Genomic DNA, 17197 nt, shown 5'->3' on the forward strand with positions numbered 1-17197 from the left:
GTGAAAGAATGATTTTCCCTGTTGCGTTTTGGCGCTACACACTTGTGGCAGTATAATTAATCACAATCACAGTCATGAATGTTCATGAGTATAAGCTGCATATAAAAGCAATAAAAGTAGAATATGCAGGACAATATGCAGATGTTTGACTGGCTCATTAGGCCATGGACAGCACTGTTTCACTCATTAGCAAGAATTTATGCAGTGGATAATCATCTAAAATCATGAACTCCCTCTCCTGCTAGCACTGATATCATCCATGACGTGAAATAAGAGAGTTCTATTTATAGGCTTTCAATAGAGAGAAGTGCTTAGCTAAAAAAAAAAAAGTACGGGGGAAAAAAATCCCCAGAAATGTTTTGACAGTTCTCTTAAGTTCTAATTAAATGTGCTTATAATGTTTTATTTCTATTTAAATTCCTAAAGAGCTATGTTCTCTCCAACGAGGACCTTTAAAAAAAAAAAAGTGATTAACTCCAAAACTATATTTTCCCAGCAGAATCCCTCAGTGAGTCTCGGGGCTATATAGTTCTTTAGTCCCTTCCGCTGAGCTTTAATTAAAGCAAAATGAGGATTCAAAAAAGCACGAGTGATTTCACCTAAGGACAAATTTACCTCCCCCAACAAAAAAAAAAAATTAAATTGTTCAGGACTGCTTTGCATAATAGGTGTGTAAGATGGCTTGCATACTGAATCAGCCTTAGTGTTTTTTGCCTCTTTTTTCTCGCCTGGAGTTTGCTGTTTGTTTGAGTCATCTACTTGGCTCCTGGAATGCTTGACCCACTTTAGTGTTGACTCTTGGTCGGCCTCAGTTGGCGGGCTCCGCTGAATGTCGGGCTACAACTTTGTCCCACTGGCCGACTGTCCTGGGAAAGCAATACATGCAGAAGATGTAGATAAATATCTGCTTCCAATGAGAACAATCCCTTTGGGAGAGGAGAGAAAGAAATAAAGACAAATAAAGATGAGAGAGGGATGGGAAGCTGATAAATTGATGTTATGGATTTTTTTTTTTAAGACAATCTTACTATTTGGGCAGTGAGATCAGAGAAAAAGAGGAGGAGATGGGTGACTAAAATGAGGCCAATGACACATAACAGGGGGTCCTCTGGCACCTTGCACATACACAGTTCATGCCAAAAAAAGGGGACATCTCTCAAGCCTCTGAACCATAGCCAGTGCGGCTCTGATGGCCAAAGCCGTATGTGTGCGTGTGTGTGTATGTGCATGTGTGTTTGTGTGTGCACATGCATTAGCGCAATCGTGCTGCGCTGCCGCCTGCATCCACAATTAGGTGCGAGACACAACCATCATCAGGAATATAATTGGCCGGTAGGAGTGGAAAAAGGGGGGCAGCAGAGCGGAGGCAAGTGCCTGCAAAACTTTTTCAAGAGAGAGAGAGAGGGAGATAGAGAGGGGAAGAAAGGAGAAGAAGATGGAGAGAAAGCCATTTACATGCTAATGCCGCCCCCCCCCCCCAGCCCTTCAACTGCGTTGTTGGGTACCTCGCCCGCTACCCTCCAATAAGCCCTCGCCTGGCAAGCTGGTCGCCATGTTTACACAATAAACAAACAGCAATGAGGTTAAAGTCTTTTCATGCATCTTTTTGTGCGTGCCTACAGTATTAGCAACAGTCAGCTGTTGCGTAACTGTTTTTCAGTGTGTGAATGACTCAGCTGACTGCTTTTTCGGCCTTTTTGTCATCCCTGGGCTTTTTTTTCTTGTTTTTTGTCTCCTAGGCGACAGAATGGGCACCGGACGAGGAAACCAGGAGGTCCTGTCAGAGCAAAGGCAAAACAGAGGTAACCTTGACCCCCCCCCCCACCCAACCTCCATCCCCTCCTCCTCACAAATACAATTACAACACTTCATGTCAGCACTGCCTGACTTACAGAGTCCACCTTGATATCTTCTGGCTGTTGGGGTAAAGTCCTCATGGGTCTCATTGAAGTTGTTTGTACAAAAACAGCTATTTCAAACCTTTAAATCAAGAGTTGTTTTTTCTTGCAGCGGAGAGAGCGCAAAGAGAAGTAAAATGCACACAAGACCGCCTCAGGCTAGATAGTGAGACACTGAAAATGACTTCCTTTCAAATATGTCTGATAACCAAAACCACGATCAGCTGTCTTATTTCGATTACCTTGTGAAACCTGATTGCCACATCATTTTAATCTCCCACATAGAGCCTATAGTGTGAAGGGTGATACCAAATCGACAAAACAGACAATCAATCCTCTTTGAAAACCCGCATCACCGCAATTACCTCAGTTCTTTACCGCAGCACAAAGCAGCGCTATTTAACCAAAATTATACTTACATAAATTGCTTCATTACCAATAAATCTATTTCACGCCTTTGTTAAAACAGATTTGACTCTTTTTTTTTTTAACCGAAGCACACACCTGACTCATTGTTGAGCCTCCGTCAATTTCACAAATAGGTTTCCATTCACTTGCAAACGAGTATTCATATTTTCCAACAATGGGCCGACGAGAGCGAAAGCTGGAGACGGTGTATTACGAAGCTTTTGGTCACATGCCAGTTTGATACCAGAGGACTCATTGTGCCCGTTGTTCTTCTCAACAATACATCAAAGAGTGTTTAGCTCACCACCTCAGCTATTTTTTTTGAACGATTTCTTCTTTACACACTTCTCTACAGATTGAATGTCAGAACTACATCAGAGTCCTGCTGGTCAACAAGACTGAGGTCATGACCTGCGGAACCAATGCTTTCCAGCCTCTGTGTATTACGCGAGAGGTACGGATAAGCTTGTGTGTGTGTGTGTGTGTGTGTGTGTGTGTGTGTGTGTGTGTGTGTGCTCGAGTGTGTGATTTTGTAGTAATCCCGTGAAAACACTTCACCCGCCACTCTCCTTTTCTTCCATCCGTGCGCTTCCAGGTGGGCAACATGAGTAGCGTGTTGGAACGGGTGAACGGTGTGGCGCGCTGCCCGTACGACCCGCGTCACAACTCCACAGCCGTAGTGACGGAGAGCGGGGAGCTGTACGCCGCCACCGTCATCGACTTCTCTGGCCGCGACCCTGTCATATACCGCAGCCTGGGGGGCATGCCACCTCTCCGGACCGCACAATACAACTCCAAATGGCTCAATGGTAAAGTATCACTGCCACAACTACTACATATGATGATGTTCTACTAGCACATATAATGTTCTGCTAGCACATATGATGTTCTACTAGCACATATGATGTTCTGCTAGCACATATGATGTTCTACTAGCACATATAATGTTCTGCTACCACATATAATGTTCTGCTACCACATATAATGTTCTACTAGCACATATGATGTTCTACTAGCACATATGATGTTCTGCTAGCACATATGATGTTCTACTAGCACATATAATGTTCTGCTACCACATATAATGTTCTGCTACCACATATAATGTTCTACTAGCACATATGATGTTCTACTAGCACATATGATGTTCTACTAGCACATATGATGTTCTACTAGCACATATAATGTTCTGCTAGCACATATGATGTTCTACTAGCACATATGATGTTCTACTAGCACATATGATGTTCTACTAGCACATATGATGTTCTACTAGCACATATAATGTTCTGCTAGCACATATGATGTTCTGCTAGCACATATGATGTTCTACTAGCACATATGATGTTCTGCTACCACATATGATGTTCTGCTAGCACATATGATGTTTCTACTAGCACATATGATGTTCTGCTAGCACATATGATGTTCTGCTAGCACATATGATGTTTCTACTAGCACATATGATGTTTCTACTAGCACATATGATGTTCTGCTAGCGCATATGATGTTCTACTAGCGCATATGATGTTCTACTAGCACATATGATGTTCTACTAGCACATATGATGTTCTACTAGCGCATATGATGTTCTACTAGCACATATGATGTTCTACTAGCACATATGATGTTCTACTGCCACATATGATGTTCTACTAGCACATATGGTGTTCTACTGCCACATATGATGTTCTGCTAGCACATATGATGTTCTGCTACCACATATGATGTTCTACTAGCACATATGATGCTCTACTACCACATATGATGTTCTACTAGCACATATGATGCTCAGACTTAATTAGAGATCTTTGATGTGTATCATATTCAGTATTTCATTAACCTTACAGATTCATGTGACGTCTGTTAAATACTAATTATATAAAGGAGTGCATGAGTTTGAGTCCCAGCTTTGTTTAATATTTCCCAGGGTCACTGTATCAGGCGTGAGAAATCTAATCTCATAGCACCAAAAATCTGATTGCCTTCAAACTATTGTTGACTTTGTCAAATAATCCACACAAGGTTAAATAGTGTCAAACAATCAGTGGAAATTCCTGCTTTTACTCTCAACATTCTCCTCGTCCCCTCTGGAACGGCAAACGGGCCAAGTCCGCACTTTTTGCTTCCAACACAATCGGCTCTTTTGTTACAGCCAAGATACATCAGTCCGACAGGGGTGTTTTTGAAAGGATTACAAAGACTGTTTGCATTTGAAGTTGTGCGCACAGAACACACAGTGCAGGTTAGGCGCAGGGAATTGATGGGATTTATGGAATGGCATAGAACATGAAATGCTGTCAATCCCGCTGGTGTCGGTGTCAATAATCTCCTTGCTGCTGACGCTGAGACTATTCCTCTGAACACACTGGAGCTGAAATCCATTCACATACATCCTGACTCCAGCAGAAATATTAGATGGACCTTGCACTGGCAGAGGCTGTTATCTAATGCCTTTGATATGCAGAAACACTCATATAACTGGATTCATGGGCATATAATGAAGTGGGAGGAGTTATTTTAAGCATCATTGCATCTGGAGGCAAAGGTCAAATTAATTTTCTCTGTCATAGACAACATCAGTTGACTGACATTTATCACTTCAATTATCAGTACAAAAGATGAGCAACTGCATTAGAAAATATCTGGGTTTTAGATAAGAAAAAATCAAAGGTATACGCCTGTGGATATAAAAACATGAGTCAACTATCACTCCCAGGAAGCATTTCACTAAGAAATATTCAATCCCAGAGCTTGAAATTCTGTGGTGAGCAGCAGCTAAAGATTACACTCTGCAGAAGCTGATAAAACATTCAACAGTTTAAAACTGTCCACTCTCAGATTTTGGTTCAGTGTGAGCCAATGAGGATCTATAACGGTAAAACATACCAGAACTGACAAAGTACCTCCAGTTGCTTGTGTAGATGTGTGTGTTTGTGTGTGTGTGTAGGAGGGTGAGTAGCAGGTACAGATGGAGAACCTAAAGCTATTCTCATACCCTGAAGATATTACATTTGAAGTGATAAAGAATAGAGAAAAGATAGTTTCACATTTTCTGCTTGATATCCATCACTAGGCCTGTCACTATAATGACGCTATCAACTTATCGTACAATAACGTCATTATCAACATCAGCATGTCTATATATGGACTTTTCATATGAAACATGGACATGACCCTACATATTGCTACACTTCACCGCCAATGTCACATTGGTTAAACAAGTAGTGTCCTCCATTCCTCACTGTGTACGTCCTGAGTGGAGACTGTAGAAGAATTAAAGGTAAATAACTCTGTCCCCAACCATAATGACAGGCTGTGTTTTTACACAAGTGTAGAACCCACTCTCCAATCCCACCCTCCACCCACCTTACATTATTATGCTATTATATCATCATTATATCAGTGGTATAAAATGATCTTCAAATGACAATAATATCGTTTATCGTGATTATTTCTGAGACAATGTATAATGTCAAACAAAAGTAGTTATCATGACAAGACTATCCATGACAATTGATATTGTTTTCTGTAAATTGAGGAATGGATAGATCAACAAATTGTTTCAGCACTTTAATGTAACAACATTATACTATTTTATGGCAGCTGTACTGTGATTAGAAGTACTGTAGATTGTGAATTTGTATACTTAAAAGAATCAGGCAGAGTAACATACAGACAACAACTGAAGAGAAGAAAATGGGAAACAAGGAATGCAAGCAAAGATAGTAGGGGGAGTGTGAAGGTGTGTGTGTACATGTGTGTGCACCGGTGTGAGAGAGAGGGAGAGTTGCGGGGCAGGGGAAGAGGATGAGGATGAGAGAGAGAAGCAGAGGAGATAGACTGAGGAGTCAGTGAGCGATGTAATTATTCCTCACGACAGGGAGAGGGTGAAATTACAACACACAGCATGCTTCACACCACGCAGAGACTGGTGCCTGTGCGTGTGCAGGTGAGTGTGCGCCCGTACATACTGTACGCGTTCAGACAGTAGGTATCGAGCTGTTTGAGGAGCGACACACTCACACAAAGACTAAATATGTGGGGAGGGTAAGAAAAAGAAAAGATGAGCAGCTGCATAGATAGCGGCCTCATCAGCATAATCACAGCTGGCTACACACACACACACACACACTCAAACACATATGCACTCCATTCTAACTCCATATACATACACACATATCCATTGCATCACAGACAGAGGCCCGCTTCACTTCATGGCAGATTCTGTGAGGGTTATGGAATTGTTTTCCCAGTGGACTCAGGGTGCGAATGAAAATCTCATTTCCAGCTCTAAGCCTCTCGAGTTCAGGAGAAGTGAAGGCAGAGGCGGGGGGGTGTGGAGGGTCCTGGATCTAATCAATCTGTTCCCTTATTGGATTGGTAGCCTGCCAGGTGCTGACCAACTGTATCCCATCATGCATCTGAACGACAGGAAGAGATATAGAGTCGCCTGCGAAATAATCTAAAACAAATTCCATGTGCCTCGCCCGATCCCCTCTCGACTATAAGTGTAAAAACATATTTATTTTTATATTGCTGTTATTCTCTCAGACTTTCCCCTCTCTGCTTGGGTCAAAATTGTGTTTCGGTATTTTATATAAACACAGCTGACATCTGATTTGCATGACCGAAATGCAGCGCTGTTATTACTGTAGTTTATATTGGACGTTTTCACGGGTTCATATTGAATGAATCTGCAAAACGTTTCATTTCATCTACACCTGCTCCTGAAAAGTGGAGCGCTGTGTTACAGTGCAGTTACAGTGTAGTTCATATGGAGCACTGAAGTAATGTTAACTGTCTGGCATCAGCTGCTCCATTTATGCTTCACCGTGACTCATCGTTATCGTTAGCTTCTTGGCTACCAGCTGACTAGTAACACCAATAGTCGCGTTTCCATTAAAAAAGTTTTGGGAAGAATTTAGGAGTCAGGAACTTTGGAGGAACGTCCTCTCACTCTGTCCTCTTAGCCATTATGTTTCGAACATCGCATAATCATTGTGTGACAGTTTTGATTGTGACGTCACCAAGGCGACGCACCATAAGCATATCTTCTCATTTTGCCACGAGGACCGCATCGCTGGTCCACTTATCATACGTATTCTTGTCCATCTCCTTCTTCTGCTGGCTTTTTAAAAATGGAGCTTATTTTTGGTGCTTTCTGTTGACGTCACATCCCACTTTGAGTATACTCAATCAGCGTCACCCTCAAGCCCCACCCAGGAATTTTTTGGGGCCGCATGGAGTACATACCCCGAGGCAGGGACTCGTTTTGCCCCCCCTCCCGTAAAAGTTCCAGGAGACTGTCTTTCAGGGTTGGTTCCTGCTATGTAGACACGCATCAACGGTCACGTCCCCGTAAAATTACCCCCGAAGTTCCTGCAGTGGAAACGACCCTAATATTACTCATACACCTGAATATTCTCACCTGACACTTTACATTATTACTCTGCTGGTACTTTGAGCTCTACTCACATTTAATGTAAGGTTGACTCAGCAGAATCCTCATTGCTGTTTACAGTCTTTGAGAGTCTTTTCTGCCAAATTTAAAACATCAATTCCTCTGTGAAAGTTTCTCTCTCTAAACTTAAGGATCATTTAACATTTTTAGGTAAGTCAAAAGAACTTGGTTGTTGTTGAAAAGATCAACTCTGACTTTGATCACAAGATAAAAATGCGCTGACTTTACAATAATCAAAACTTGGATTTTTTTCCCCCTTAATCGTAACCAGCATGTGGAATGCAAGCTTTTTGTTTTGCTTTGTCCTGACTGTTCAGTAGGGAGTGGATGAATACGTTGATCAAAGAAATGTACGGATCTCAGCTAAGAACAGCCTGTACAGCTGCATCAATCTCATTGATTCTTACCACAGTTTGAAGCTTCCAATCTTAATCCTGCCGACTTAACCCTCAGTGTTTCTCTATCCCTGAATGAGCAGAACACCAGATTTAAATATACAGCACAGTACATCCATGACTTCTGCGTAGTATAAAGTTAGCATTTTGTGGATTGAGGGAAAAAGTTGCCAATGAACAAAATCCAGACAGCAGTAGTTTTTCACAGCAGACTTTTTGACTCAGTGCCATTCAATTGCCCAAGGAAGCTATAATAATGAAAAATTAAATGGGATCCATATATAGGGATGTGCACATGATATTAGAGGGACAGAGGCCAAATTCATAAAACATTTTTGCAAATAATTGATTAAATATATGCTACTTTTGTGACACTGTTAATGGAATATTAAAATGTATTTTAAAACAAACACTACGACATGACAATTAATGATACATGCAACAAAGTTCACCTCACATGACCAGCTCAACTCTACCTGCTCTAACCCTCTGAACTAACATCCTCACTAGCAGAAGCTTCAGTTTAATACTGCTGACAAAAAGTGCATTTCCTCTGGCTGCATGGCTGCCTCTCTCGCCTCCATATTCAGTCTCTTACCACCTCTCTCCACAGTAGTCATAATAGCTTCAGTAATAACTGGCAATAAGAAGATGCTGGTGTTGTTTGGCTAAGATACTATTACTGTATGCCAGGAAATTGGTTTCATATAATTCACGTCATATATTAATACTGAGGCTTAGGAGAAATCATGCTTCTAAAAACACATTAGATTTTAACATTCCTGCATCCCTTCCTCCAAATATACTGAAAAAGTGCTCCAACTTAACTATTTGCCTAAGTATATACAGTAGTGCAATTATTAAACAGTTCAAATGAAACATTCATGTAAATGAAGCTGCATTCACTGTCCTGATACACACAATCACCTGTTGAGCAAACACAACATAAAATACAAAGAAAGGAAATATGTTTGCTTACTTTACATATAACCATACATTAGACATTACTTTAATGTCTGACATTACTTACACAAACACAATGACAACATCACTGCTGACTATTGTTAATGCAGAAACTCAGTTTAACTCAGCTGACATTGAACGTACCTCATACCTATTCTTACCTCACGTATATCATATCATTGTCTTCTTTCATAATATTATAACTAACTTAAACAAGCCTGACAGTATCCCTACCCGCTTTGCATGGGAGGTGCGATGACAATAATAGTCCCCCCAAATGTTCTGCACTACTGAGTTCCTTCATCTACGGTCACTTGACCTCATAGTAAACTATTACCACTAACATATACTAATATAAATTCCTTGTCAGCTACATTCAGAAACAAGATGACTTATATATTGGATATATTATTGTGTCATGCTGGATGTAGAGGAATTACAGGAATCTATACAGTTAATTTAAACAAACAAAAACACACTAAAAGGCTGCTTTGTCTCTAGGGGGCTGAACTGGTAGGCAACCAAGCCCCCTTTGAGGTTTATTTATGCACATAATAATGCATTTTATTTATAGGCACCCTTTAAAGCACTTATGGATATATATATAGATATGTAGAGAAAGAACAACAAATATGGAGAGAGAAAAACATATTTTTTTTAAGTAAGTAAAAATCAAAATATAACTGATTACAGTCATCTAACCAACTATTATCCATAACACATCCTCCTATCGCTCATGGATCAATCTTCCATTCATGCAGAACCTCTTATGCAAATATCAAATAGGCTCGCTCTACTTACTGTAACTGTGTTTGATCTAAAGCATCATGGGATGTTACTGATGGCAGCTTCACTCCTCCAGCACCCAACCAGCCCCGCCAGATTGAACAATCTGTTTACCACTGGGGGGGGGGGGGGAGAAAAAAAAACAACCCTTCTCATCACATTTGCACCCACGCAGCTTTGCTAATATTATGCAGAATGTGTCAGCTCCACCTGCCCTTTTGCCTCATACACATCCAGTATGCATAAACACAAGCATGTAAACACACACAGGCATTTGCACAAATCCACATCACAGCTCAGGAAGGCTGCATTACATTATAGCTCATATACAGTACAGTGCGCACACACACACACACACACACGCACGCACGCACATACAGTAATTAGCTCCTTCACATGGCTTTTAGCTATAGGGAAACTAACACTGACACATTATGATGCTTTTTCTCTTCAGCCTCAGTTGCTGTAATTATTAATGACCCAACAGGGGGCGACGATGCTCACTCGTTCACCCGCATGCTTGTTAGCACCACTTAACCGAGTGAATGGAAGTGTGTGTTACAGTGATTAGTTTGACAAGCAGTGTTGTTTGTCAAAGATATAAATATGAAATGATACCTGCGAGTCGTCGTGCACAATTGTCGCATTTTTTACTGCACGTCTGTTTTCTTGAATGACATTTCTGCTCGTTAAGCCTTTGATGATAAACGCACATGAAGGAGGAAATGATTAGGACGTCCACTTCATTAAAAATTAAACTGGTACAATTGATTAGGCCACCTGCTAAATTAGCCATCCCACTTTTTTTCTTTTTTTTTCTTTTTCCACAATAACTGAGATGAGAGCTTGGTTTATATATCTTGATTACAAGGTTTTGGAGACTCACTCTGCTAATTGTCTCTTTGTTGAAACCAGTGCTTTCATCTGCGGTTGGTCCAACCACAGATGGGAAATGGAATTAGAGGGCTTCTATAGCTGTGTGGACAGCGGTTTTGTCTCTTTATGCTCTGTTTCAAAATGTTATTCTCACAGAAGAAGAAAAAAGCTCAGCTAGTCCCCGAGGCTCATTCCATCATGGCTGTGAAGTGGTCATCTCTGCTGTGTGTGTGTGTGTGTGTGTGTGTGTGTGTGTGTGTGTGTGTGTGTGTGTGTGTGTGTGTGTGTGTGTCACACAATAACTTCAGCATCTCCTTTTTGTTTTTTTGTTTGTTTGTTGGTGTGAATACATGTGGGTAAATTAAGCCTTATTCCTCCATGTGTGTATGTGTGTATGTCTGAGTGTGTATCACTTTAAAAATAAATGGGGTCCCAGTGGAAAACTGAAGTGGCAGAAGCAAGAGGAGTATTTTCTCCGTTTCATCATTTTCTTTCATACTGGTAGTACTGGAAGAAGAGGAAGAAAACACAACAGCAGGAAAACAAAGCTTCCCATTTGATAAAGCTCAGCTCAGAGTCAGAACAGCTACATGGATGTTACTTTTTTTTTTTTAGATTGTTCTAAACTATAACTTAAAAAACAGAAATGTCATGAGGTTGTTATTGTGTTAGGAAGAAGCTGTGGGATTTGAGTGTGATTGATTTAAGCTATAGAGCTCACATAGAATCTGTGCACAGTATTCTGAATATTCTGAATATGCCTCTGCAGATTTTCCTTCAATAAAAATGCTGCTTATAAAACTCAAAATAAAAATGTCTTAATTAGATAGATAGATAGATAGATAGATAGATAGATAGATAGATAGATAGATAGATAGATAGATAGATGATTTCCAGACCATCTAAATGAGGAGCCTTCACAAAAATAAAAGCATCAAACTGAATACAAATGATCAGAATTAACTGTGTAATCACATTATCATATATGTTATAAATGGTCACAAGGCCTTCCTGCAGTTTTTACTGAATTGTATATTTTTGTAAAGTTAAAATGAGTCTTTGACAACAACCTGAAAGCAGATGTCTTTCTTATACCACTGTATTTATTCTACAGAATATTTGTCCTGCTCCTTCTTACATTTAAACTTAACCACAACATTTTTACTAACTAACATAATTTAATTTTTAACTCCATCACAAAAAAACTACAGAAAAATAGATGTGACATCATATATCAACATATACAGTAGTGGTTTGACTTTTTTCGGTGTATAATATGTGAGAACATGTTGGTGTGTTGAGTCTCTCACCTGTTATTATCTTCTTCTCTCCTGTTGAGGTCACTGACGACCGTTTTCTGTTTCTCATTCTACGTCTTCCCATTTTCCTTTGGCATTTTTTGCTAATTGAAAGCAAGCGTAGCTAAGGTTAACTCTTAAGTTATACTACTTGTGTCTCCTGTGTGAACAGATGATACTGAATGATATCTGGCTGCAGTTTTAGAAGCTTCACTTCTATGATGTCACTCTGTAGAACAACTGTCATATTCCAGAATATCCAGAATGTCACTGTGCCATAAATACAAATAAATAAGTAAAAACAGTCATGATTATTGCCCTCATCAATTGCATTTTCAGGTTTTTTTCTAATAATAAGTAATTGATTCTTTAGGTTTTACAGTTGTCAAAAAATGGTTAAAAGAAGTCTTTTTTTCCTCAAATTGCTGCTTGTGTCACACCAACTGTTCAAAACTCCAAAACATCCAGCATAACATATGAATATATCAAACAGAGAAAAGTAACATATCTTCACATCTAAGAAGCTGTAAGAAGTGGATATTTAGCGGTTTTGAGCCCATTATGGATTTAGTGGATAATCAGTCGACCCTTAGTATTTTCTAATGTGTGTGTGTGTGTGCAGGGTGGCCGCGGGTCCTTAAAAAGTCTTAAAAAGTCGTAAATCAATTTTCATGAAAATAAGGCCTTAAAAAGTATTAAATTGTCTTAAATTCAGATTGCATGGGTCTTAAATATTTGAGTCTCGCCGCCGCGAAAATGCGGGCAATCTGTTTTGTTCGAAAAACAAAAAGGTCGAATATTTTTTCTCCGGTGCTGCGTTGTGCTGCGTTGTCTATGGTTAGGTCAGAGCGTAGTCTACTGCGCAGCTCGTATTGCGCAGCTCTTGATGGCGTAGGGTAAAGCATCTACAGGTGGGCCTAATTCAGCACTGATATCCACTCGACTTAAACATGGGGAAATGCAAGTTCAATCACAAATGGCTAGAAAGGAATGAATACTCTTGGTTAGGGTGGCTAACCCTGGCAGTGTGTATGAAGCTCAGGGCCTGAATTTTAGCGCGGGATTGCGGGTATTGCGCACAATTTAATTGATTCCCGCAAATCCAACACTTATAATGCGGGAAATTCCCGCACACATTTACAGCTATGTATTAATGTTCAACCAACGTCTGCAGCGGGTCGGTACTGCTGTGTCCGACAGTCTGACTTCGACCCTGAACACACCTGTAGCTCTCTCTGTACCTCCCGCTAGCATAACACAGACAAGCTAACAGTGATATTAAGTTTAAGGAAACAAACACAGACCGCTGGTTAAAACATAAATCTACATCATCTGAGGCAGAACCTGCTCAGAAAGAAACACCGGAGCCTGAAAAACTAATGAAAACAGCTCCATGTGATGTCAACATTAACAACGTTAATCCTCAGACAGGTAACTGTGACGTTACTATACACTATGCTGCGGTGCTGCGCGTTTTATCAGCTGATGTTACACAACATCAATTTTAAGTCACTCAGAGGTTTCTCATTCAACAGACCTGAAGAGAGAGAGTGAGGCATTCAACAAAAAACATGACGCTACTGAAGCTGAATATAACTACTTAACTGTATAATACTAGATAAGTAATTACTATAAAATATAGTTCAGAGAATAAGTTAACTACATAAAATAGACTCACTGGCTTCCAATCTAATTTAATCCAATACAGCAGCTCTGCTATAAATTCTACATTTATGAAGTTTATACATTTTTTGACAAGAAGGTGAAAATTCAGCTTTATGTTCATTATTGAGAGATTAGGGTGCATTATATTGAAAGGTGTTCCTAATATTTTGTCCACTCCATTAACATACATGAGGAGTCACACCACCACCACTTAGTACAGCCGCAGTAATTTAATTTAGGACAGTGATGACATTTTTGTGATCTTTTCGCATGACACACATTTAGCCGATGTTCTTAAACTCAACCGTCATTTGTCATTTTACCATACTGTCAGTGTGTTTACTTGGAAATATTACTGTATTTCCATCGTACGTTTGGTCTTAAATTTCATTTAGAAGTGGTATTAAAAGGTCTTAAAAAGTCTTAAATTTAACTTGTTTATACCTGTATACACCCTGTGTGTGTGTCTAATGACTAAATGTCTAGTGACTAATAGGGAGAACAATTTTTGAAACTGGTCCAGTATTGAATGAGAGCGCTGCAGACACTCACAGGCTCAGATTGTTATAACTGTCTGCAACTACAGCTGTTACAACAAACCTATAAAATCTATAAGAATCTATTATTAAAAGTGTTGGCAGCAAATTTCATTTTATCGTAAAAATGCAGTGAGGAAGACTTTCCTCACTGAATTTTTCATTGTCTTAGCAACTCAAAAATGAATGAATGAATGAATAAGAGTTGTTGTTGTTGTTTTCATCAGGAACTATTTCTTTGATAGAAAGAAATAGAAAGTTTCCCTGCAAACTATTTGGAGCTCTGTTGATTGTGCAAGGTAACAAGGACATTGTCTGTAGAAGGACACACTGCTGTTGAGTTGTTGGTTGTTGTGTTTTTTTCAGATGTAATATTAAGATGCTGTGAGCACTGCAAACGCAATTGCATTCACCTTGATTGTATCGAGGCGTCTGCAGAAACATTTCAGAACGTCAGAGATCCATGTGTAGAATTCTAAATCAGCCTCTGTGTTTGCTTTCCTCCTAGCATAACAATAGATGACACTAAACTTCTCATTCAGCCTGTTTTACCTTGATAACCCCACCCAGCAGGGAGGGTTATTCATCATTTGGGGGGGCAATAAAACCTGCACCAGCACCCAGTTAAACAGACATCGCTCCATGGATTTACCATCAAAACATCAGACGGATTTATTAGCCAGCGGCCACCATTTTTTATCCTCCTCTCCTCCTCCTCCTTTTCAAAATTTACACATTTGACATTGAGGCTCCTTTCTTAGATCTTTAAACAGGAGCCAGTAGAATTTTGGGAAGTTTTTATTGCAATCAATATAAGGGTGTACCAGAGGTCAAAGCAACAAAATCCAAAAGATAAATGTTGCAAATATCTCTGTTACCCTGGAGATATAGTGTAATGATCCTTTACCTCCCTCCCTCCCTTTGGCAGAGCCCCACTTCATCTCAGCCTATGACATCGGCCTCTTCACCTTCTTCTTCCTGAGGGAGAACGCGGTGGAGCACGACTGTGGGAAGACGGTGTACTCCCGCGTGGCCCGGGTCTGCAAGAACGACATCGGCGGTCGCTTCCTGCTGGAGGATACCTGGACCACGTTCATGAAGGCCAGGCTCAACTGCTCACGCTCCGGAGAGATCCCATTCTACTATAACGAGCTGCAGAGCACCTTCTACCTGCCTGAGCAAGACCTCATCTACGGCATCTTCACCACCAATGTGTGAGTAGACATGTATAGCTACTGTTCTTTTGATCACTCAAAGAGCTTTTTGAGTGCTCTACTGCTCTAACTCCTTAGCCACAGCTGCCCCAGATGTGCATGTACTCTTTGTATTATGCACATCTGTTCACACGTACATTGGGAAAGCATTTCATCCATAAGGGTTCCTAATGTTGGGAAATATTTAGTAAAACTTGAAACTAAAATATTTATATGAGCAACTATGATGAGTATTTGAGATATTCTTTATCTGAAGTCAAGTCACAGCTTAAACTTCACATTATTTCAAGGTTTTAACAATCAGCCGTGTAGATAGATGCCATACAAAGTAGGATTTAATGTTGTGATGATTGATTTCAAACAGCAATCAATCAATCAATCTTTATTTATAAAGCGCCAAAACAACAAAAGTTATCTCAAGGCGCTTTTCACATAGCGCAGGTGTAGACTGTACTCTTTAATTTCATTTAAAGAGACCCAACATTCCCACATGAGCAGCACTTGGTGACAGCGGCAAGTGAAACAGGAAGAAGCATCTGGCAGAAGCGGGTTCTAGGTGGGCGACCATCTGCCCTGACTGGTTGGGGATGAGCGAGAGAGAGGAGAGAGAGAAGCACAGTGACAACAACACTGAAAATAAGAGTATGACTAATGATGATAACAACAGCAGCTCACATGAGGGTCTATCAGGACCTGGACGTACATGGTCTTGGGCTTCTGCGTCCACTTGTGAGGAGAGAGAGCACAAAGAGCTCCAGGGAAGAAGTGAAGTTAATGAAATGCAGGAATAGTACATGTGAATGGAAAGAGAGAGGAGCTCAGTGCAAGTAACCATATAACATTATCATCATTAGTCCATGTGGTCATATTTTTAATAAGCAACCATTGCTTTTTCATCACATCCTCCTACCAGTATTAATTTAATAGGCCCAGATGATATAATGAAAGCATGCCTGGTCATATTCATATTGCTGACTCATGGTTATTACAGCTGGAGTCAGCGTTATGTACCCGTTTTCATGTTCCTTTCCATGTTTAGAGGCAGGGGAACATTAATGTTGATGTTGAGAAAGGAGGCCCAAATGTATGATTGAACCATCCGTGTGTTTATGAACAGATTTTGTGCTCCTCTTGGTTCACATTTATTCTGCTGCATGTTTCCACACAGCTGGACTGTAGCTGAAGTTGCTTAAAAGTAGATCCAGTCAGTCATAACAACAGCAACAAATTTCAGGGTTGGATTAAGAATTTAGCCGTGACAGTTGGGTGATAGTGTTCATTAGTGCTTTTTGTTTTAGTACAGAACTGCTACGTTACTACAAAATCCTGCTTTACTTGGTAGAAAAGTGAGTTAGTTTTAACAAGAATTCCTGTTAATACAGAGGAATCACTTCCCCTGCATTTAAACTCACACACACACACACACACACATCTCTCCAAAGTTTATTATTACATTTCTGAAGACACATAAGGACACACAAATGATTAGATGTATTCCAAATGATCGTTCATTACTCAAAGCCATGTTCTGTATGACTTATTTAAAAAGTTTGTCTGTTAACCTTGATTATTACTAACGTGAGAGCAGCCATCTATTATCCACTTCAAATGTTCTTTTTTCCAAGGACAAAATTTAGCATGGTTTTCTTAATGGGCAAAATTTAGACGATTCAACCCAATAAACCTGAATGACA

General features: G+C 40.1%; 1 protein-coding gene across 1 annotated transcript in view; it reads left to right on the forward strand.

The window, feature by feature from the left end:
- sema5ba (sema domain, seven thrombospondin repeats (type 1 and type 1-like), transmembrane domain (TM) and short cytoplasmic domain, (semaphorin) 5Ba) overlaps window positions 1-17197 on the forward strand; it is a 108028-nt gene that overhangs the window by 42480 nt on the left and 48351 nt on the right. The window contains exons 4-7 of the mRNA XM_053329178.1: window positions 1740-1802; window positions 2662-2760; window positions 2902-3115; window positions 15218-15503. Coding sequence (XP_053185153.1) covers window positions 1740-1802; window positions 2662-2760; window positions 2902-3115; window positions 15218-15503 — 662 coding nt within the window. The remainder of the gene's footprint in view (window positions 1-1739; window positions 1803-2661; window positions 2761-2901; window positions 3116-15217; window positions 15504-17197) is intronic.

The sequence above is a fragment of the Scomber japonicus genome, chromosome 11, assembly GCF_027409825.1.
Source record: "Scomber japonicus isolate fScoJap1 chromosome 11, fScoJap1.pri, whole genome shotgun sequence".
In the NCBI taxonomy this organism is placed as follows: domain Eukaryota; kingdom Metazoa; phylum Chordata; class Actinopteri; order Scombriformes; family Scombridae; genus Scomber; species Scomber japonicus.